The 23,937-nt window shown below is 35.1% G+C and overlaps 3 protein-coding genes and 1 long non-coding RNA gene across 9 annotated transcripts; 3 read left to right on the plus strand and 1 right to left on the minus strand.

Moving 5' to 3' along the window:
- Nucleotides 1–589: 589 nt before the first annotated feature.
- Nucleotides 590–4,425, plus strand: LOC116019162 (UDP-glucuronic acid decarboxylase 6-like). 3 transcript variants are annotated; one of them, XM_031259283.1, is made up of 13 exons: nt 590–635; nt 1,255–1,329; nt 1,731–1,817; nt 1,907–1,994; nt 2,075–2,166; nt 2,275–2,339; nt 2,415–2,503; nt 2,657–2,734; nt 2,830–2,923; nt 3,020–3,086; nt 3,178–3,241; nt 3,914–3,954; nt 4,039–4,425. In XM_031259283.1, exons 2-13 carry the CDS (start codon nt 1,264–1,266, stop codon nt 4,222–4,224), a joined length of 1,017 nt encoding a protein of 338 aa, XP_031115143.1. In that variant the 5' UTR covers nt 590–635; nt 1,255–1,263; the 3' UTR covers nt 4,225–4,425. The 3 variants fall into 3 exon arrangements, with proteins under 3 accessions (XP_031115143.1, XP_031115142.1, XP_031115146.1); XM_031259282.1 differs by lacking the exon at nt 590–635 and adding an exon at nt 875–1,065; XM_031259286.1 differs by lacking the exon at nt 590–635 and adding an exon at nt 1,099–1,117.
- A 2,280-nt stretch (nt 4,426–6,705) lies between these two features.
- On the minus strand, nt 6,706–8,394 carry LOC116019277. Its single transcript, XR_004098683.1, has 3 exons — nt 8,302–8,394; nt 8,185–8,227; nt 6,706–6,986 (listed from the first exon to the last, which is right to left on the minus strand). It is a non-coding gene; the product is annotated as an uncharacterized LOC116019277 (long non-coding RNA).
- An 11,623-nt stretch (nt 8,395–20,017) lies between these two features.
- On the plus strand, nt 20,018–23,386 carry LOC116020703 (enoyl-CoA delta isomerase 1, peroxisomal-like). 4 transcript variants are annotated; one of them, XR_004098824.1, is made up of 3 exons: nt 20,018–20,833; nt 21,015–21,571; nt 22,337–23,386. XR_004098824.1 is itself a non-coding variant. In XM_031261197.1 (2 exons), exon 1 carries the CDS (start codon nt 20,100–20,102, stop codon nt 20,829–20,831), a length of 732 nt encoding a protein of 243 aa, XP_031117057.1. In that variant the 5' UTR covers nt 20,018–20,099; the 3' UTR covers nt 20,832–20,837; nt 22,337–23,386. The 4 variants fall into 4 exon arrangements, 2 of the variants coding, with proteins under 2 accessions (XP_031117057.1, XP_031117058.1); XR_004098825.1 differs by having other exon boundaries at nt 21,015–21,556; XM_031261197.1 differs by lacking the exon at nt 21,015–21,571 and having other exon boundaries at nt 20,018–20,837.
- LOC116019667 (enoyl-CoA delta isomerase 1, peroxisomal-like) lies at nt 21,925–23,201 on the plus strand. The gene is made up of 3 exons (XM_031259959.1): nt 21,925–22,045; nt 22,337–22,435; nt 22,480–23,201. The coding sequence occupies exons 1-3, from the start codon at nt 21,925–21,927 to the stop codon at nt 23,199–23,201; spliced, it is 942 nt and encodes a 313-aa protein (XP_031115819.1).
- Nucleotides 23,387–23,937: the final 551 nt, after the last annotated feature.

Here is a 23,937-nt window from a genome sequence, read left to right on the forward strand (position 1 = left end):
TTATCCCGGTGTGTTTTCCTCCTCCTACTACTACTATTATTATTGTTGTTGTTGTTGTTGTTGTTGTTGTTATTTTGTAAACAAACTATATACTAAAATAATTGAAATAATTGTAATTTGCTTTGTAATATGTTTTTATTAACTTTTGTTATTTTTATAGATTTAGTATTAATGTATTAATTTTTTATTTAGAAATTAAATTTGTAAAATTACATTAGAAAATTAGAAGAAATGAAAAATTTAAAAGATAGATAATAAAAATTTAAAAAAAGATAAATGAAAAATTGAGAAATGAAAATGGATCTCATTGAGTTTACAATGGTCCTTACACTGGATGTTATGTGAAGAGGTAAAACTCAAACTTGAAATCTTTGATTAAGAGAAATGAAATTTACATAATCTCATCCATAACTTGTGGGTCAAATCATCTTTATTTATTTGATACTAGATTTAAAAAATAAAATAAAATATTGTAGATATTACATAAGTTAATAAATTTAAATTGAATAACTGATATTATTTTTGTCATAATCAATCATCAACATCAACTTAACAATTTATATAAAGGGAGTTTACAAGCACTTTCAGAGCAGACTCTTTGCTCATCAGTGTGAAAAATTATTGGATTTGAAGTGGTAATTACAAGTTTAATTTTCAATTTATAATTGTTTCCACTGAAAAAAATAGTAAATATTTGAGCGATTTGGTTCAAATCAAGCACTTGAATGTGGGTCTGCTTTCTCTTTTTTCTTCTATCAATCTTTGATCACACTCTCACTCTGTCCGCCCACTTTACGTATTTCTGAAGATTTAATTATATTCTTCAACCTTTTTTTTTTTAATTTTGTTTGTTTGTTTGTTTGGTTTCTCTATCTTTTTCTGTGTCTGTTGGCAAGAATGTTTGGTGTGGCACCAAACATGGTTTCATGTCTTACATATTCACTGTATTACTTGAGTGCTTAGGATGTTTGTGAGTAATATATATATACACACTCATGTATCAAGCTTTGCCATTGCCTATCCCTAAACCCCTTTTCAGTTTCACTGTAATTTGCATAGAATAAGGTGATTTAAGGTTTTTTTTTTTTCCCCTAATTTGTTGAAGGTTCATATTTTGGTATGCAATTCTTTCTGGGGAGATCTTTGCTTGCACTTTAAAAAAAAAAGATTGTATTTTTGGGGGGTTTATACTGAGCTTTGAATTGGGTTTGTGATTCTTAATGGTGATTTGGTTTGTTGGTATGGTGTTTGTAGTCTGAAAGAATGGCTTCAAATGGAAGAAAGCCACCACCAGAGCCATCACCGCTGAGAAAGGCGAAATTTTTCCAGGTGAAATAGTACTTTTGAACTTCAATTTATGATAATTTTGCGTTAGGATCAAGCGTTTACTGCTATGCTAAAAGTTAGCGATGCGCAACTTTTTTTCCTGTCGAGAGGCAGGGTGTTGGACTTACCCTTCATAGGGTTGGCCCAACATTTTAAATATGGTCTAATGGATTTGAAATCTGATGCTAGAGTGCTAGTTTGCTTGTTTTTCATCATTAGATTGAGAGTGTTGAGCATATATAGTATATAAAATATAAATGTGTAGTTTCAATGTTCGCTTAAACTTTTAGTTGAGACAGTTGGGAGCATGGGTAGCTCTTTGTTTCTTGACAGTAGTTCATACTTTCATCTCTTATTGTTCATTTATTCTTCCTGTCGTAAATTTGTTCGTTCTGTAATGATAGGCGAACATGAGAATTCTGGTTACGGGTGGTGCTGGGTTCATTGGCTCTCATCTCGTGGACAAGCTAATGCAAAACGAGAAGAATGAGGTGAATAAATGGTTACACACTTACACAGTGTCTTTGAGTTGTATGTTTACAGTGTAGTGCTATACTTATGATTAAGCGTTTTGCATTAGGTGATTGTTGTGGATAACTATTTCACGGGATCAAAGGATAACCTTAAGCAATGGATTGGCCATCCAAGATTCGAGCTTATTCGACATGGTAAGGCCATTTCTATGATGTTTTTGGCACTTTTCGCAATCTTCTGACAAGTTTATCATATATTTTACCTCCTCTTCCAGATGTCACAGAGAAATTGTTTGTTGAAGTTGACCGAATTTATCATCTCGCTTGTCCTGCTTCCCCGATTTTCTACAAATACAACCCGGTGAAGGTCAGTAATTAAGATACAATAATGTTCTTCGTGGTATGTTAGACTCGTATGCTTCAATGGCTAATAAGTGATAACGTTTTCTTTGCTCATTTTTGTATGAATCTGCAGACAATTAAGACAAATGTAATCGGGACATTAAATATGTTGGGACTTGCCAAGAGAGTTGGGGCGAGGTAAGAATGAGATCTTTTGCGTTTTCTTGTCGTTTGAGATCCTCGATCTTGTGACCATTTCTATCGTACACGCAGGATTCTGCTAACATCGACTTCCGAGGTTTATGGAGATCCCCTAGTTCATCCTCAGGAGGAGAGTTATTGGGGCAACGTTAACCCAATAGGTAGGTAATTAACCACTTGCAAGTTGCAACTAACTTCCCAATTTTGAGTCCATTTCACCTCGGACCTCAGTGGGGTTTCGGTAGCTTACCGATTCGAGCACTACTCGATTAGAATGCGGGTGTTGATGGGATAGTTGTTGTACCGGATTTCAGGAGTCAGGAGCTGCTATGACGAGGGGAAAAGAGTGGCAGAGACTTTGATGTTTGATTATCACAGGCAACACGGGATAGGTAATTATAGTTTCTAACTTGTATTTTAACAGTGGCTCAACAATCGAGTCGGTTATTGTCTTCTTATTTAATTTGCCTGTCACATTAATTGACAGAAATCCGAATTGCTAGAATCTTTAATACGTATGGACCAAGGATGAACATCGATGATGGTCGTGTTGTCAGCAATTTCATTGCTCAAGCAATTCGGTAAAGCCCCAAACGCTGCTGCTCTATATCGAGAATCTTTTCTTGCACGCCTGGTTCTTGCTCTCACAATTGTGTTGCATTTGTTCATTTGTGTAGCGATGAGCCATTGACTGTCCAGTTGCCCGGGACTCAAACCCGAAGCTTTTGCTATGTTTCTGATATGGTGCGTAGTTGTCTGTTAGCCACTTAACAACAAATTAAGTACGGTTTGAACTTCCTTTTACCTCGTTTATCTTGAATTCTTGATTGTGAAGGTTGATGGACTTATTCGGCTGATGGAGGGAGAGAATACTGGACCCATTAACATTGGCAACCCAGGTTTTTCCCATGACTTTGACATTGCAAATACTTCTGAATGTTGATTTATTTATTTTTTTCATACTCCACTGGTATCCGCATCCCATAAGAGTCTAGAGTTGTTAAAGCGGGCCCGCCTTGCCAATAATATAGGCCTAAGGGAGGCCAGCCCACCCGCCTTAGGCCCACGGGGTTAGGTAGTTGCCCGAGCAAAATATTAACTTTGTAATTTTTGTAAATTTACAATTTTTTTTAAAAAAATATGTAAATGTTAAAATCATTTTAAATAGTCTAAACTCTAAAATTTAAATAAAGATAGTCTAAAGATAAAGAAATTGGGGATTATCTTAGGGTTTTTGTTTTGTAAATTTGTAACATTTATTTATTTTAATATTTTTTTTTAAATTTAGTACTTTGGCGGGCCAGTAGGGTGGGCTAAAAAGCCCGCCAATAAAACATGCCCAAAATCTCAAAGCCCATCCTGCCCTTTTGGCATGTGGGACAGGCTAGCCGGTTTTGACAGCTCTACCCAATACCATTAAAAAAGCGTTGTTGCATGCTTAAGTGACTTGAGCCAACGCCTTTTGGACTGTGTTTTAGACTGCATTTTGCTTCTGGCTTTGTATTTTCGGTTATCTTCCTAGAAAGCTGCTATACTACCAAAGCATAATTGAGCTTAATTCTCATTCTCAGGTGAATTCACAATGCTTGAACTTGCTGAGACGGTGAAGGAGGTAAAGCTCTCTATCTGAACCTGCAGATACCCTTTTTACAGATTCAAGATGAAAGTAGTTATGAGTCTGGGTTTTTTTGTGCAGATGATTAATCCAAATGTGAAGATCATGAAGGTGGAGAACACACCGGATGATCCTCGGCAGAGAAAGCCGGACATCACAAAGGCGAGGGCGTTGCTCGGGTGGGAGCCGAAGGTGAAGTTGCGCAACGGCATTCCTCTAATGGAAGAGGATTTCCGCAGCAGGCTTGGAATCCAAAGAAAGAGTTGATATCTCGATTTGGTTGTTCAGCTGTTATATGTTGAACAAGTGTCTGTTCAAATTAAATCTTTTTGTTCTTTTGCTTACCTTTCATGTGTTGTGTGGATTTTGCCTTTTTCAAGTATAGCAGCATGCGAGTACATGTTGGTTTTCACCACTTTTGTCTTTAACGTTTTTTCAATCAACAAGAATAATTTAGTTATGCTTGCACGAGTTTAGCTCAATGGTTTAGTAGAGATAGTATTTCAGTATTTGAAAAAAGAGACCAATGTTCAAATTTCAATGATTTACATTTACATTTTTTCAAATACTCTGTCGAGTTGGTTTGTGGAGAGGCTTTCGGGTTGGAAATTCAACCCATACAAGAATAATTTAGGTATCATTTACTTGACTTAAATAATTTACAATCTTAATTAATTCTTATATATTTGCCTGACTCTAACTAACCTACACTTTTGGTAACCTTTTAGTAACATTATTTTAACCGATTTTTAGTAAAGTCCTAAACCAATTAAACCGTTGAAATCGAAAAATAACAAAAGAAAAATATAAAGAGACAAAAATGCTCTTACTAAAAATATGAAAAGTTATGAGAAGGACTATAAGTGCCCAAAAATAATAGTCCGTGACTAAATTTGAAATTGTCATCAAAGACATGGACTTCTGGTGAAATTAACTTTATATATATATATATATATACACATACACACACATAATAACTATAGAATTATTCAATTTCACTCCTACTCTCTACCTAGGCGGAGAGTACTACTTTTAGATATGAATTTTAAAAAATAAAGCAGTATATTTTTAAAAAATTAATTTTTTTATACGGAGGAAGCAAAAAATGAAGTTATACACAAAATGACACATTCTTAGGGGTTTAAATGAGCCGAGTAGCTTGCGAGCTATTAGGTCAAAGCTTAGCTCGAGTTCGGTCAACTTTGGGCTTGAGCTGGCTCGTTTTGTTGTAATCGAGCCAAGTTTGAACTCAAATGTTTTAAGTTCGTGGCTCGTCGAGCCGATGGCAAGCCATATATATGTACACACACAAAATTATAGCCAAGCGACTCGGTCAAAGCTTGGTTTGAATTTGATCAATTTCAGGCTCGAGTCAAACTCGAGCTGACTCGTTTGATAACCGAGCCGAGCTCAAGCTTCAATTTTCGAGCTCGAGCCTACCTATTGTCTATCGAGTTTGAATCTGACTCGACTCGTTTACACCCCTAAACATTCTCTTTGATAATCCCATAAATTATCATTTAATACTTCCATCAACATTATCTTTTAAAAAATCGCGTTTTCATTTGTCATGTAAAATTTAGCTGTACAAAAGAGATTTCTTAATTCCTCGTAGTTAAAAATATCAATTATTTATAAAATTTGGTCGATGTCTTACATAGTTACATGTGAGACTTCTATTAAATCATATTCCTTTCGTGTAATTTTACCATTTTTACCCATCATGTTTATTATTCATTAGTCCAACTAACTCTTTTTTTTCTTATTTTTTTAAAAAATATTTTTAATAATTTTTAAATTTATTTCTATATTTAATAATATTTATAATATAATTTTAAATATATAAAATTTTATATATTAATACTAACAAATCAAACAACCGAGAGTTAGGGGTGTTAGCGAACAGAGCTTTCGACAAACTACTCGTGTTCGAGCTCGGTAAGCATTCGTTTATGTTCGTTTATTAAGGTAAACGAACAGTAACAAACAAAATTTATGTTCGTTTATTAAGGTAAACGAACATTAACAAACAAAATTTAAAGCTCGGTTAATAAACGAACAGAGTCTAAACAATGATAAGCTCGTTTGCTAAGTGTTCGCGAACAAGCACAAACCGTGAATAAGATCGTTTGTGTTTGTTTAGTAGTGTTCGCGAACAAGCTTGTTTAGTGTTCGTTTAATAATGTTCGCAAACATGTTTACAAATATATATATATATATATATATATATATATATATATATACACTGCATTGTAAAAAAAAACATATATATAAATATAAATTTTATTGTTCGCGAACAAATTGTGTTCATGAACATGTGCATGTGTTTGGTTATTAAGTGTTCATGAACGTGTTTGCGAACACGTTTGTTAACGTTAACGAACACGTTCGTGAACGTTAACGAACACTAATAAACGCTTAACAAACGAACACGAAATTTTCAAAAACCTTAACAAACGAACACGACCACCCTAAAATCCTTAACAAACGAACACGAACAGCCTCCGTTCGTTTATGTTCGGTTCGTTTGCAGCCCTACCGAGAGTACGACATTGACCATCTAATAAAAGCAACTTAAAATGGTTACTACACCTGGCCGATGTGAACACAAAATCATCTTTTAACAAAAACACATTAGTTATTTTTTATTAACACATTTTTCATTTATGAATTGAAAAATGAGAAGAAAATAGATCTTCATGAACATGTTTTATGATTTTCTACTTGAAATTGAGAATTGAAAAATAGTTTAACATGGAAAACAGAAATCAGTATTTTAAATATTTGCGTTTGAAGCTCATTACAGAGCAGAAGGGGAGAGAAAACACTCTTCTAATTAACAGTTCCCAAATTTCTTTATAGGCCAAAGCAAAGTTTTGCATCCACCAAAAGCTCTAGGGATGCTTTATGAAATCAGCATCGTCTGATTAGTTTAGAAACAATAGAAAACAGAGGAAATGAAAAAAGAAAAGTGCAGCTGTCCCAGGTGCAAATGCCTTATCCAGCATGGTCTTTGAGCCTAAAATCACCTGCAGAGACAGAAAGGTAATTAAGCAGATTTTAATTAACTTATCATAAAACAATTTTAACACTACACATTGTTGTTCAATGACAAGAGGTTTACAGAAAAGACAGACTTCCCACACATCTATTTCTCAATTTTTAAGTTTCGGCAAAATCACACATTAATAGTGGTGGCCGGGTGGCAAAGGGAATAGGCATATGCAATAGTGATGAAAAGAGTTTGGACTAAATAATTTGCCATGTCCACTAGAAGCTGTTCTCAAGACTTGTATCTATGACACATTCACACCTACAGCTTGTTATAATATAAAAAAGAGAAAACCACAATAAAAGTTCAAAACATTTCCATGTAGCAAGTTTACTTTACTTAATAAGTACCACAGGCACATAAGCATGTTCTCTTAGGAAGGGTAAAGCTATTAAAACAGTAAATCGGCAACATAATGCAGTCTTGATGCTAAAGAATTAGATGGATGATGGATCAGGTTATCAATACATGGAATTGCAATCACCTATTCATTAACTGTGATTTTCAGTATTCCATATATTTTTAGCCGTGTAACATTTTGGCAACTCTAGCTCACAACATTCAAAGGTTAATTTTATTTTTAATGATTCAATCTACTATTGTATCACATAATAGTCAGAATGTTATCAAGAACACAAGGCCAGAGCAGGTGAAAAACCAGTTGTTAATGGTTTGTTTCAAGAGATTTATTTGTTTATTTTGATATTTTGATGAGTGAATTGAAAACAATGGGGCATTGACATGACAATCTCAAGAAAAACATGATAAGATTAACATCGGTTTAACTCTGATGAACTAAATCAAATGAAAATGTATGCAAATTGCAGTTGATGTCTTGATGAACGTTGAGATGGCAATGCTTTGTCTCTAGAGCCTTTTAATGAGACGAGAGAAGGTTAAGCTTTGAAATAAATGGAACATTGACACAACAATACAACATTAGCATAGCAAAGCAAAACAAGTGCACAGTCAAACTCTGATGAATGTAATCAAATGAAACAACACCTAAGAATCAGATAAGGTATAAATCCGACAAAATCAATCACTAATAGCATCAAAGATTAACACACGGATGAGCAAGTGACAACTAGATCTATGATCCTACCACCGAATTTAAATCTAGGGTTTCAAATGTCCAAACAAAACAACAGCACGAACGCGAGAAACATACTCACTTTTTGTGCCTCTGCGCGAATTTAGAGTTCTTAGCGTCCTCCTCTGCAAATCAACAATCAGAAACGAACATCAAAGGATGTAGGAGTATATACATTTAAGCGAAATTATATACGCACCAGTGAGACCGAGGGACATCTTGGTGATGACGGCGCCGGTGATGGCGAAGCCGACTAGGAACGGCCAGTTCCGGCCCCACTCCCGGCGGAAAAACACTGGCCATGGATCGAACTGCCTCATCTTCCGGCTAGGCTTTTGTACGGTCTCTCTCTAGAATTGGCTGTTTTCTAGCGACTGCTTAGCGGTCAACAATACAATACGGAATGGCAGATGTACAAGCTTTAATGCTTTATAGTCCTCCAATTGGGCGGGCCCAATCTAATGAATAGGTAATTTGTTTAGTAGCCCAATATAGGGGAGGCTGGAAATTCTTATTCGGGGCGCAACCCACTTTCTTGTGGGCAAATTCTTTTTTAGACTATGAATAAAATGGCAAATTATGCGAGGTGGACCTGGGTTCAATACTTACGCCGTTTCACTATTTTTTAAAAAAAAAAATTACTAAACATATAACCCTGAAATATGTGAATGTGGAGGTTTCAAATTGTGAATATGGAGTATAGAATTTGTGAATGTAGAGTTATGAATGTGTGGTTCTGTAGTAGAGTTAACAGAGTTCTAGCAGCCCTGAAATGTATGAATGTGGAGGTTTCAAATTGTGAATATGGAGTATAGAATTTGTGAATGCAGAGTTATGAATGTGTGAATCTGTAGTAGAGTTAACAGAGTTCTAGGACCTTGTAGCCCTGTAATGTGTGAATGTGAAGTTCCCAAGTTGTGAACATGGAGTATATGAACTGTGAATATAGAGTTTTGAATGTGTAAATGCATAACAGTGGTATTATATTTACTAAACATATAGCCCTGTAATGTGTGAATGTGGAGTTTTCAAATTGTGAATATGGAGTATAGGGTCTGTGAATATTGAAGGTATATTATTTTGTATACTATTAAATAATGTACATTCAGTACATAAATAATATATCTTTAGTATATTAAAAATATACGGATTACATTTTATTCCAGTTGTTTTGCCGTGGACCCAGGTCCACCCAATACGACAGAAGGTGAAATTAGCCGGTGATTTTGAATTTTGGGGATTTTGGATTTGGAGCTTTTTGTTTCGGATCTGCATTGCGCTGCTTGTGTTCTCCTAATCCGTTGATGAGATATAGATCTACGGTGGAACAATGATCGGTGTGAAGCGAATTAGTGACGTGTCATATACTTATGTTTTATCGTATTTTGCCAGGTACGTAGATTAGGGAAAGATCGATGGTTGAGATTACTGAATGAAGTGCATATTGATGACGTGGTTTGGAAGATCGAACCAACGTAAACACACTGGCAACGAGTATTTTTTTTAAGTAGTACTAGTATTTTCGCACGTGCGTTGCACGGAATGAATTTGTTATAACAATTTAAGAATATTTGGATTGATATACAATTATATAAATTATAACATCGAATATTATATTCATTTTCACCATATCACATTTAATTTTTTCTTCCTCCTCCATATTTGAATGAATTAATTGTAATTATAATAAAAAAAAAATTTAAAACCCATGTTTGATTAATCATTTAAAAATTTAAATAATTTAAAGTTTTCAAAATGAAAGTCTAATTAATTGTTTAAAAAAAATTTTAAACAATTTTCGGTGAATTAGTAATATCCTTTTCAATTTTTCAAATTTGCGTAATTTCCGTTTCCATTTCCATTAAGATTTTTTATATTTTCAATCAATATAAAAAAAATTTGTTATTATGAATTTAAATTTAAAGAATAAAAAAAATAAAAAGATGTTAAATATACAATATAATAGTATAATTTGACTTTTAAATATTTGGTTAAGTATATATTTTCATAACATACAAAATTTAAATGTAAATCTTGTACGGTAAATATAATCTCTAATTTTATAGAAAAAATTCACATAATTAAGTTGATTTATTCCTAACTATATATATATTATAATTCTAAAATATGAATAATAACTAAAATTGTTATACTTAGAAATCCATTAAAAAAATGTAAATTTTAAATTTTGTATGAGTAAGTTTAAACTATAATAGGACGCATTTCTTTATATGATTATATAATACGTTATATATATACACCTAATATTTATTAATCTGTATATAAAAAAAATTCTATAATATAATTTCATTAATTATAATTTATATTGATATATGTATAATTAAAAATTTACATTTAGAAATTAAAAAATTAGCATTTAAATTTTGTATGATTAATGTAGTGCATATGTATGTATTTAAAGAAATTTCTAAATATTTATGAACACATATTTTGTTAATTTTATAAGTTTTTTTTCTTAATTATATTTCATATTTTATTGACTATGAGATTGAAACTTCTAGGGTTCGCTATGATGTAGAAGCTATGACGGAGAAGGGTTTTTATAAGGGTTTGAATGGTTGGGCGGGAAGGTGAAATTAACCGGTGATTTTGAATTTTGGAGGTTTTGGATTTGGAGCTTTTTGTTTCGGATCCGCGTTGCGCTGCTTGTGTTCTCCTAATCCGTTGATGAGATATGGATCCACGGTGGAACAATAGTCGGTGTGAGGCGAATTAGTGACGTGTCATATACTTATGTTTTATCGTATTTTGCCAGGTACGTAGATTAGGGAAAGATCGATGGTTGAGATTACTGAATGAAGTGCATATTGATGACGTGGTTTTGAAGATCGAACCAACGTAAACACACTGGCAACGGGTATTTTTTTTTTTAAGTAGTACTAGTATTTTCGCACGTGCGTTGCTCGGAATGAATTTGTTATAATAATTTAAGAATATTTGGGTCAATATACAATTATATAAATTATAACATCGAATATTATATTCATTTTCACCATATCACATTTAATTTTTTCTTCCTCCTCCATATTTGAATGAATTAATTGCAATTATAATAAAAAAAATTAAAAACCCATGTTTGATTAATCTTTTTAAAGTTTATTTTCAAAAAAAAAATCTTTTTAAAGTTTAAATAATTTAAAGTTTTCAAAAGGAAGGTCTAATTAATTTTTTTTTTAAAAAAAATTTCAAATAATTTCCAGTGATTTAGTAATATCCTTTTCAATTCATTTTCAAATTTGCCTAATGTCTGTTTCCATTTCCATTAAGATTTTTTATATTTTGAATCAATATACAAAAAAATTTGTTATTATGAATTTAAATTTAAAGAATAGAAAAAAAATAAAAAAGATGTTAAATATACAATATAATAATATAATTTGACTTTTATATATTTGGTCAAGTATCTATTTTCATAACATACAAAATTTAAATGTAAATCTTTTATGGTTAATATAATCTCTAATTTTATAGAAAAAATTCACATAATTAAGTTGATTTATTCCTAATTATATATATATATATATATAATTCAACATTTTCTCTTGATTTTACATTTTTTTAATTCTCTCTGTTGGTTCCGAGGGGATGGGGTACAAGTCTAGAGGGGGGAGGGGGAGGGGGGGTGAATAGACTTGTATAAGATTTTGCAAATCTTTTCGACTTCTCGTGTGTATTGGACTTAGGATGTTTAAGTCCAACACCTCACAAGATGAAGACAAAGTTTTATGCGCAGCGGAAAAGTTATCCCCTTTTTAATTAGCACGAGTTTGAGTTAGTTCAAGAGGTGTTGTTATATGCAGTGCAGTTCGAGAGATAGGTTAGCGAGAGATAAAAGCAGAAAGTACATGCAAGAGAGATTTTTAAGTGGTTCGGCCAACCCGCCTACGTCCACTCTTCTTCTAGAAACTCCCTAGAAGGATTGCACTAAAACTTCCCTTTTTAGTACAATATCGAGCGCTTGAGCTTTGATCACGAAGCCCGCCTCAAGCCTCAGGTTTTTCGCCCCGCTTATTGTTACTCCACCTATCGAGCACTTGAGCTTTGATCACCAAGCCTGCCTCAAGCCTCAGGATCTTCACAAGACAGCCTCCAGGTTACTCCGCCTCTTCTTGCCTTCTCCAAAGCAAGGTTGTTCCGGTTATCACAGGTTGTGTAACAATCTCCAATCTGATCAAAAGCTATCGTTGGATAATCTTCTTAGTTGAGCAGCTTTGATCACCTTCTAGATGTATATGAGTTGTAGCTATGTTACTCTCTCAAAACACTTAGATGTGTTTTCTCGCACTTGAATATCAAGAATGATATTCCAGATTAAGCACTTGCGCTTTTAACGTTTGAATCAGACACCTCGTTCTTAGTATGCTTGTTCGTTTTTGTCGAGAAGCTATCTTTCTTTTGTGTCTTCATGTGCTTATATATGAGAGTAGGGAACAATTCCGTTGGAGGGAAAATTATTCCGTTTGAAATCTGGTTCCGATGCCGATTATGGGACTTGCACAATTTCAACATGTTTCATGGAGTTGTGGTCTTTGTAACTTGAGCCTTTTGTCTTGTACTGAATATCCCATATTCCACTATATTGAGTCCATGCTCCACTTTCTTCTTTTGGCAAAGGTTACCTCTTTTTATATTCCCACTAAACCTCGTTTTAGGGAATAAGACCGACTTAGGATTGGTGCACCTCTTGACCGTTTGTTGTGGAAGTCTGACGTGTCATCCACTTCCAGCTGACTCGTGTTCTCATGTTCAGCACCTCCTTAATATTTTATCTCCATGATATTCTTCTTCTCCAAACTTAAATAACTCTTATCTCTGAGTATTGATCACGTGTCATTCCTTCGGAGAAGTTTCAGTCCATCGAGACTAAATGTTGATGTCTCGACTGATCGATGTCTCGAACTGGATCGATGTCTCGAGACTGTGATGTGTTGCTCCCATGTCTCGGACTCTTCTGATGTCTCAAGACTTAGTTGATGTCTCGCAGACCCTTATTCCTCTAGTGATGTTTCGTGCCTTCTTCTGATCTATCTGTGAACGACTTACAACACGAAACTTCTAAGGTGTTCAATCAAGTTTACTCTAAGCTTAAATATTTTCCGAGTTGAGCTCAATTACCCGGTTGTATTTTTCGCTCTTAGTTTACTTGTCGAACTTACATGTATTTCCTATGAATCGAGACTTGGGGGATTATATTTTACAGTTGGTATCATCAAAACCTATTACAATATGTTCCTAACACTCTCTACGAATCTGAGATTCTTTTAGGGGTTTCTATAGATCTATCTCTAAAAAATATGTTACTGAGAAATAATTAGTTTATTCTTAATTCAAAAATGATTTTATTTATTAGATGCAAACTATAATAAAGGTATTTGAAGTATAAAAAATAAACACGAATAACAATTTAATTTTATTAAAAAATAGATTTTCATTGTATATTATGTACATAACAAAATATTACAATGTATATAAATTTAATTGAAATATGAATTGTTTCATTTCATGAAAAAAAAAAAAGAAAAAAAAAACATCGATTGCTAAGCCCATAACAAAATTAATCATCTAACCATATTACCCATTAGACTTTCAGCCCAACACCCAAGCCCATTAACCCAATTATAAAACCTGAACCACAAACCCTAATCACAACAATTTTGACGATTGCACTTCCTTCTTCTCTGCTGCGCTCGTCTTTCTCTCTAACATCTTCACAACAAAATGTCTTCTACCTTCTCTGTTTCAGGCACGTTTTGGTTACAATTTAATCCTTCGCACGTCCAAGTAATCCACGGCTAAAAAGCTGCTAAGATATACTCACCGTAGCTTTTGGCCATTGTGGATTTCATTTTCTCTCCAGGTGCAAATCGGTTGTTCAGTCAGCTAAGTTCATCTCTCACTTTATTATTTTTCATGTAGATCTATAATCTAATTGAACATTTTGTCTCGGTTTCACGTTCTCTTTTTTTATTTTTATTTTATTTTTATTTTTTTTATTCTATCTATGAATATGAGATTCTTTTAGGGGTTTCTATAGATCTATCTCTTAAGAATATGTTACTGAGAAATAATTAATTTATTCTTAATTATGTTGGTTACCGTATACATTCCTTAAATGTTCAATATGTTAATTTGACGATTACTTCGCTAAAAATCAATTATATGCCGTCTGAAATGAGAATAATCAATATAGAGTACTTAAATAATTTTATTATTTGAGAAACATTACTACTTAAATAGTATTTTTATACAAAGATTGATATTTTTACATTCTTGAATTTAACAGGAAATTTGACGACATATAGAGGATACAACATATAAAGCTTGATTAGAAATGGGTATAGCAGTAAAGATTTCAAATGCTTATCGGTAAGATAAACACACTTAAAATTTATATTTTACGTAAATTCATTCAAGAATAATTGGGTGTTTTAAAAACACTTTATTCATCTTAATTGTTATCTTATTAGTTAGAAACTGTTATAGGTATTTTTAAAAACAAAACTTTTTAATACATAACATTTCACTTGGCAAATAAATACATAATATATAAAATACCCTGTACTGAAAGGTATATATATATATATATAATTAGGAATAAATTAACTTAAATACATAATATATAAAATACCCTGTACTAAAAGTAATCAACGGCTAAAAAACTTTTAAGATATACTCACCGTAGCTTTTGGCTGTTGTGGATTTCATTTATTTAAGTTTTGTATATGAACAGATTATGTAAACTACACTATCCAGAAAGGGACTACACCGTCTTCGGCAATGAGAGAGTCAACAAATGTAATAGATCCGAAAAGATAAGTAGATTTTTCCATTCATATACTTATTTACGTTTTGTTTATCGATTATATATATATATATATATATATATATATATATATATATAAAATATGTTATTTCACAATATATAAAAAATATATGTCACTTAATATAACCCAAATTTAGGCCCAAACCTTATTTTGATTTTTTTTAAATGATTACGACCCAACCTTAACCCATTGTTGTAGGCTTGTAGCCAATAACCTGAAAATCACAACCCATATATAAAAGCTCATTTCCGAACCCTAATCTTCATCCACAGACTCTTCACCTTCTTTGTGGTGTGCTTGACTTCTCTCTACTCATTTATGAACCCTTGCATCCACCTCCATTTTCTTATTTATTTTTTTTAGATCGTATATCAAATATTCAATTTTCAGAGCAGATAACCATAGTAATCATGGTATTGTCTCCGATTTCTTTACTATTTCAAGAACTACGACGATAAAACTATTTTGATGAGAATGACTAGATCTGCTCCTTTTATGTACAGATTTCGATTTTCAGGAGTTAAGACTAAAGTTATACGCCGACATAGAATTGGACGATCTAAGAAAAAAAAAAGTTTGCTCAGTCAGCTAAGTTCATCTCTCACTTTATTATTTTTTCAAGTGGATCTATAATCTGATTCAACATTTTGTCTCGGTTTTCTGTTCTTTTAAGGGTTTCTATAGATCTATCTCTAAAGAATAGGTTACTGAGAAATAATTAGCTTATTCTTAATTATGTTGGTTACCATATATATTCCTTAAATGTTCAATATCTTAATTTGACGATTACTTAGCTAAAATAATCAATATAGAGTATGTACTTAAAATAATTTTTATAATTTGAGAAACATTATTACTTAAATAGTATTTTTATACATAGATTGATACTTTTACCTTCTTGAATTTAGTAGGAAATTTGAAATATAGAGGATACAATCGATCTATAAAGCTTGATTAGAAATGGCAGTAATGATTTCAAATGCTTATCGGTAAGATAAACACACTTAAAATTTATATTTTACGTAAATTCATTCAAGAATAATTGGGTGTTTTAAAAAACACTTTATTCATCTTAATTGTTATCTTATTAGTTAGAAACTATTATAAGTATTTTTAAAAACAAAACTTTTTAATACTTAACGTTTCACTTGGCAAATAAATACATAATATATAAAATCCCATGTATGAAGCAATATATATATAAAAGCCAGTGTTCGCGTGAGTCCACCCTTCCCCATGAGTCTGGGTGAATAGATTTGGACCATTCAATACTTGAGATCAATGGCTTAGATTAGGCCAACTATGCACTTCACTTGCACAGTTCGCGTTGCACAGTTGGCGAAATCTAAGTCATTGATCTCAAGCATTCAATGACCCAGATCTATCTACACGGACTCATATAACAGGACGAACTCATTTGATCACTACTATATGTATATGTATGTGTGTGTGTGTATATATATACACACACACACACACACACACACATATGAAATTACAAATATATACAAATAAATCATTATAATGTTATTTTATAATATAAAAGAACTAGTATTGTCCCGTGTGATGCATAGTCACGGTAAGAATGTTACTGGAGTATATTTGTATATTAGTAAAGTACAATTGTTTAGTATAAGAATGTGCGTGTAAGAAAACAGAGCCCTCATTTCTCTTTAATAGGGTCTACTACTTTTACTATGGGTGCAACGGCTCTTCTCCTGTGAGTGTAACGAACTCGGGTAATAATGATGGGGAGCCACTGAGTAATTCCACTCTTCAATGTGTCATGTCGGTGTAACGGGTGACCGTTTGACTTCCATGCACCCGTCTCCACAAGTGTGTTCGGCTCCTTAGTAATTGTTCTTTGATGAGACGGACCCGTACCGGGTCAGATTAGTACATTGCCCAATTATCATGTCACCAGCCCCCTCATACTCCCAAGTTTGAGAGCGTAGCGGAGTTAACTAGAGAGTAATAATAGTGTATCTTCAGGTGGTGAGATTTGAAATTCAAAAAAAAAAAAACTTTGAGCAATAATTAAAACGTTGGAGTCCCAAGAAATTAATTGCACCGCCAACTTTTTGAGAAAACTCAAGTCGGCCACTGCCCAAATAATTACTGCATTAATTAGAAATTTCTGAGAGTGTCGGCGGCCATCCATGCTCTGCCGACGGTGAACCACGATCACCCTGAGAACGCCGACGAAGTAGCCCTGTACCCTGCATGCCGTCTCTTCCAAGTCGGAGACCGCCGCTGGAGGAGGAGAACTGAGAGAGCATCGGAACTGGACCAGAAAAGTTTAAATTTCATTACCAAGAAGGACGTAACCACATCAATGCCAAGATCACACAAACACAAACTGCCACAAAAAATCTTCTCAAACTAAAATCCAAAACCCCATCAAAGCAAGCAACATCGGAAGAAGGAGGCAAATAAGGGACTCCAGGCTAAAAATAAAGAAACAGCGTGACATATTTGGATGCGGAGCTCCAAATGTGACCGTGACCACTTTCCTCTAGAGCTCAAAATGCAACAGATTTAGACTCAGCCCTTCCGATCCTCTACTATAAAATTTTAACTTCTCCATCTAAGTCGCATAAAGTTAGCACAATGCAGCCTGGAGAGCATTCCGTATCTAAACAAGAATTGCAAATGCTTGTTTGCGATAATGCTCCAACCATTACTCATTCTGTGGCTACTTTATTATCTCCCAAAACACCAAAGGTCTACCAAAGTATTTAAAAGAACACCCAGAGCATGTAGCAGCTGGTATAAATATAAATCAATTTTATTATGAGTCAACAGAGCCTCTATTCGGAAAAAGGGGAAAAGAAAGCATCTCCCTCTATAACTTCCTAAGCATCTCCCTCTATAACTTCCTTGTCTCATGATCATGATGGCAGATCTAAAAGGTCACATCAATCTAGTGAAGAAGTTATATAAATAGATGATGAGGATAATGAAGTGCAAGACAACAACGCTGGAAGTGCACCCAAGTTCTCAGACCAGCAACCCTCCAAATCGGCCGGAAAAAACACCAAACATCAGAGTGGAACGGTGGAACAACAACCACCAAATGGGAGTGGTCGAGGCCAGGCCTCAGCTTCTTCATGGCTGAGGTTGTCCTCAGCCACTCCCGTTTAGTGGCTGCTATTCCACCGTTTCACTCTGATGTTTGGTGTTTTTTCCAGCCAATTTGGAGGGTTGCTGGTCTGAGAACTTGGGTGCACTACCAGCATTGTTGCCTTGCACTTCAATGTCCTCATCACCTATATATATAACTTCTTCACCAGATTGATGCGACCTTTTAGATCTGCCATCATGATCATGAGACAAGGAAGTTATAGAAGGGAGATGCTTTCTTCTCCCCTTTTTTTCGAATAGAGGATCTGGTGACTCAAAACAAAATTGATTTATATTTATACCAGCTGCTGCATGCTTTGGGTGTTCTTTAAAATACATTGGTAGACCTTTGGTGTTTTGGGAGATGATAAAGTAGCCATAGAATGGGTAATGGTTGGAGTATTATCGCAAGCAAGCTTATGCAGTTCTTGTTCAGATACGGAATGCTCTCCATGCTGCATTTAGCTAACCTTATGCGACTTAGATGAAGATATTAAAATTTTATAGTAGAGGATCGGAGGATCTGAGTCTAGATCTGTTGCATTTTGAGTTCTAGCGGAAAGTGGTCACGGTCGCATTTGGAGCTCCGCATCCAAATCTGTAACGTCGTTTCTCTATTTTTAGCCTGGCGTCCCTTATTTGCCTCCCTCTTCCGGTGTTGCTTGCTTTAGTTTGATGGTGTTTTGGATTTTAGTTTAAGATGATTTTTGGTGGTCGTTTGTGTTTGTGTGATTTTGGCATTGATGTTGTTACGTCCTTCATGGCAATGAAATTTAAACTTTTCTGGTCCAGTTCCGATGCTCTCTCAGTTCTCCTCTTCTGGCGGCGGTCTCCGGCTTAGAAGAGACGGCATGCAGGGTACAAGGCTTCTTCACCGGCGTTCTATATATTGACAAAGAGTTGATATCTTATTCGTGGGTTTGCATATCACAAAATGTGACATGGTTTTGCTCGGTTGCACTTGTTGTTGCTAAACCTTAATTTATCCCTTGTGATACCAATTATATGCCTTATAGAAATCCCTGAAGGATTCTTTTTTCTAATGACACATTTTGACTGACTTCAAGCTTTAAGGATTTTAAGTCAATGACTGAATCTAAATCAGCTATTCACACAAATGTGTCCCAAACTTAAGTTATCGAACTAGTCGAGGGCACCCTCCTTCATATATAACTCTGGTCCAACAACAAGTTATGCTTCACGTATGAGTGTAAAAGGCACTGCCCGTGTGTGTGCCACACCCCGAAGCATCTTACTGAAACCTAAGCGAGCAGCACAAAGTTGAATCCAACCAAATTGTCTTGCTTGAAACAAACGTCATATTGATGACCTCTTTTTTCTTGTGTTCACATTTGGATACTCTTTTTATTCAAACATCTAACAAATTTACTATCATTGCTAAGGTTTTCGTTGTGAGCTCCGGAAGAGCATCATTTTACTCCGTCAAATTAAAGGGCATTCAGACAATTGGTTTTTATGTCAATGTGTCAAATCATCTTAGACTATCCTCAGCCTAACCAATAACACCTTTGCTAAATAAGGTCGAAGATGACATGGAATTCAAATATTATTTTTTTTCTTCTTTGGTTTTTTTATGTCATGCGGCTAGCAAATTTGATAACCAACTTATTTGGCTTTTTTTTTTTTTTTTGCCAAAATGGCAGGAAAGCAGCGGGCAAGCTTTTATTTAAAAAAAAATATTATTATTTTATTATTATAATTATAATTATAATATAATAAAAAAGTGAGACTTATTTTAAAAAATGAGAGAGATTTAAAGACATGTTGAATAAATAATAAAAATTTTGTAAATTTGAAGATGAAAGTAGATCATTTTAAAAAGTGAGATAAATTTGCAAGATAAGGGTAGCCTAACACGATGAAGATTGGCTAGATAATGACCTTAATGGTGGCTATATATACAGTCCTATTTAGTCACATGCGTAAACATCGGGGACGGGCTAACGGCAACAGTCTCGCATTTGGTTCTCTTACCTGTCTTCTCCGGCAAGTCGGCGAACGGAAAACGATGTGCACATTGGAGAAGCGAGGAAACATCTTCATCCTCACCCTAACAGGCGAAGCCGACCACCGCTTAAACCCGACACTCATCGATTCCATCACCGCCGCCGTCCGCCGCGCCCGCTCCGAAGCCACGGCCCCCTCCGCTCTGATCACTACGGCGCAAGGGAAGTTCTTCTCCAACGGTTACGATCTGAAATGGGCGAAGCAGGACATGGAGCGCCGCGGCAAGATTATGTCCTCTAAGCTCCGCCTCCTCGTCGCGGAGCTAATCAACCTCCCCATGCCTACCATCGCCGCCGTCACTGGCCACGCATCCGCCGCCGGCTTCGTGCTCGCGCTCTGCCACGACTATATTCTCATGCGCCGGGACCGAGGGTTTCTCTACATGAGCGAGCTCGACATTGGACTCAGGCTTCCCGCCTGGTTTATTGCGCTCATGAAATGTAAAATTGGCTCGCCGGTGGCTCTCCGAGAAGTAGCTCTGGCATCGGCGAAGCTGACCGGAGACATCGCGCTGCAGAAAGGAATTGTCGATTCGGTGCACAATAACGCAGATGAGACTCTGAAAGCAGCTGAAAAATTGGGGGAAGAATTGGTGAGAAGAAATTGGGATGGAAATACGTATTCTGGTATAAGGACAACCCTGTTTGCCCAAGTATTGGACTCGCTGGAGTCCGATGAGACCGTCGGAGACTTCGGCAAAAAGGAAGCCAAGAAGGCCGTCTCCCGACTGTGACTGTATGTGAGTTAGTTCTTCATTCTCAGTTCAAGTAATTTACTGATGTGATGAACAGGTACTGATTATGGAATAAAGTGTGTACTGATTATGCATTTATTTATATGTGGATTTTGGTTTTCTTTCTATTGTCTATTGTGTGAAATTGGAAGGTATTCAACATGAAATCATCTATGGGTACAGGCCGGGATGAAGATTATTCTAGCTGGAGGTTCTGGAAGTATAAGCTTTTACACATAGAAATCATGCTTAGGATGATGATGGTCAATGTTCTTGCAATGAAAAACTTACTACTTTTTGCACTTCCTATGTATAAAATCTTCTTGATATTGTTTTTGAGTGACAAGGGCAACCCGCAGACCGGGTAAACCCTGACCCTAGCAAGAAAAGGAGCTCAAGGAGGTAAACTAACATAAGTTGCCCATAACTAACTTCGCTCAAACCAAGAAGTTCAATAGGCTGCTCCGCCAAAGTTGAACTTTTAACCTTATGAATTTGTGATTATGAGGTCACAGTTTGACCAATTTGGCTAGAGTTGTCCCATCTTCTTGATATTTCAAACTTATCAAACAAGGGATTACATCAAATTGATGAGAGAATGGTTTTCTTCTATGTTTATCTGGATCTGCAGTTCATATATTACTAAATGCTATATAATTAAAGCACACAAAGGAAGCCTGTGAACAGATAAGCTATACCATAATATTCGATGAGGATACAAAATGGTAAGGTTATCTAAGGTAAGTACAATATGTGAAGGGATGGCCTCTGCTAATATTATCAATTTGGAAAAGAAAAAAAAACACAAATTCTTGAATCATCTTATACCTCATAAAAATTCTGTGAAAATTGTGCACAAGGTTGCTCTGTGCTTGTGTTAAATTTGTTGGTATTTTATTTTTTTTTGGGTATGACAATCACTCTTCTTGATGTGGTTAGTTATGATATACGGAGTACATGCTAAGATGAATGATTCAGAACATTTGTATATGCTTGGAAACTGTTGGCATCTTGTCAGTATTACACTATCACCTAATGACAGATGAAGTCACAAGATGGAAGTTGATATGATGTTTTATTTTACTTAAAAGCAATGCATCTTTACGAGGCAACAGTTAAGTACAAAGAGAAAGTGCAAGATTATTCATTGTCATGCGTCAGCATTGTGATCAATGAAAATGATAGCATTGGCAGTTGGGGTAGAAAGAACAAGGGTGATTATATTGTAAATTACAAAGTTCTTGTCTGCTGTGAAGATTACATATTTTGATTGTCTGGTCATTGGTGTAAATTTTTTGTTTCAAGCATGATGTGTTTTGGATGGTGTATTTGTTGTACTGAAATGAGTATACTATGGCTACTATTGTGAAAATATTAATGTTCTTTCGATCTTTTGATACCTTAACACCAGGATTCTTAGAATCTTAGTATATGTTGTTTTGGACTGATCTTTTCTGCTTTTACTTACTTTTACAGCCGGCCATTTTTTCTTCTGTTTTTTGTAGGTGAACTTGCTCAGTTGCTCCATGCTCTTGCTGTCTATAAAGGCTTACTGCAACTTCTCAACTTACAGGCTGCCCTGCAGACCAAAAGACACAAAAAGAGTAAACCCCATACCAGCATTCAGTTTTCTTGGTTCTTCTCACAGAGATGTGCACACTGGAAAAGCGAGGTAACATCTTCGTATTGACACTAACTGACAATGATGAGCACCGGTTACACCCGGTCCTCATCAACTCCATCAGTGCTGCTCTCCGCCAGGCCAGAGCAGAAGCCACAGGCCCGTCAGTTTTGATAACCACAGCACAAGGGAAGTTCTTCTGCAATGGCTACAACCTTAATTGGCTCTTACAGGACGCTGCTCGCCGCTCAAAGATCATGTGCTCCCTTGTCCAACGACTTGTGGCTGACTTCTTCGCTCTTCCCATGCCCACCATCGCTGCCCTCACTGGCCATGCCTGTGGCGGTGGCTTTGGACTCGCGCTCTGCCATGACTATATTCTAATGTGGCGTGACAGAGGGTTCCTTTGCATGAACGAGCTTGATATCGGGCGCAAGCTGCCAGCCTGGTTCTTCGCTCTCATGAAACACAAGATCGCATCCCCCTCAGCTCAGCGCGACATTGCCTTGAGAGCCACTATGCTGACAGGCGACATGGCGCTCCAGAAAGGCATCGTTCACTCGGTTTACAACAGTGCAGAGGAGACCTTTAAAGCAGCTGAACAACTGGGGTTAGAACTGGTGAGCAGAAACTGGAATGGAAAGATATATGCCGAGATGAGGACAACCATGTTTGCCGAGGTACTGCACTTGCTCCAAAACGATGACACTGCCGAAAACGAGACCGTTGAGATTGCCTCTCGACTGTAACCGAGAGAAACTGACAATCACTATCTAAAGGTGTGTACTGTAGCTGCCATGTTTTGTTTTTACATTGTATGCACAAGTAGTAGTGTAAGATGATCTGTCTACATTTCAATATACTAAGGGTGTGTTTGGTTCATGGGTTTATACACTAGAAATGAGAATAAAAATTATAATTAGTGTTTGGTTGATAACTTTTTAAAAAACAACTGTTAGATTTGATTACCCTTTTAATTAGAAATCTCATTCTCTAATTAAAACAGAGTATCATTCCATCTTATTGGTAATCTCATTTTTAAGTTTGGATTAATACTTTTAGGCAAATTATTGCATGGACCACCAAAAATAAAAAGTACATTATTTTTGTACTGTAGGTACATTATTTGATAGTATATATCAAATAATGTACCTTCAGTACAAAAGTAATGTACCATAAAATAATGTACCTACAGTATAAAAATAATGTACCTTCAATACAAAAATAATGTACTTTTTATTTTTGATCCACACAACTGTGTGGATCATGGTCCATGCAATAATGATTGATACTTTTAGGGTGTGTTTGGTTAATGGGTTTAAACACTAGGAATGAGAATCCAAATCATACTTAGTATTTGGTTGACAACTTTTTAAAACACAACTATGGGATTTGATTACCCCTTCAATTAAAAATTTCATTCCCTAATTAAAAAGGGATATCATTCAATTTTATTGGGAATCTAAATTTTAAGTTTGGATTAGT

Source organism: Ipomoea triloba, chromosome 5 (assembly GCF_003576645.1).
Source record: "Ipomoea triloba cultivar NCNSP0323 chromosome 5, ASM357664v1".
Taxonomy (NCBI): Eukaryota; Viridiplantae; Streptophyta; class Magnoliopsida; order Solanales; family Convolvulaceae; genus Ipomoea; species Ipomoea triloba.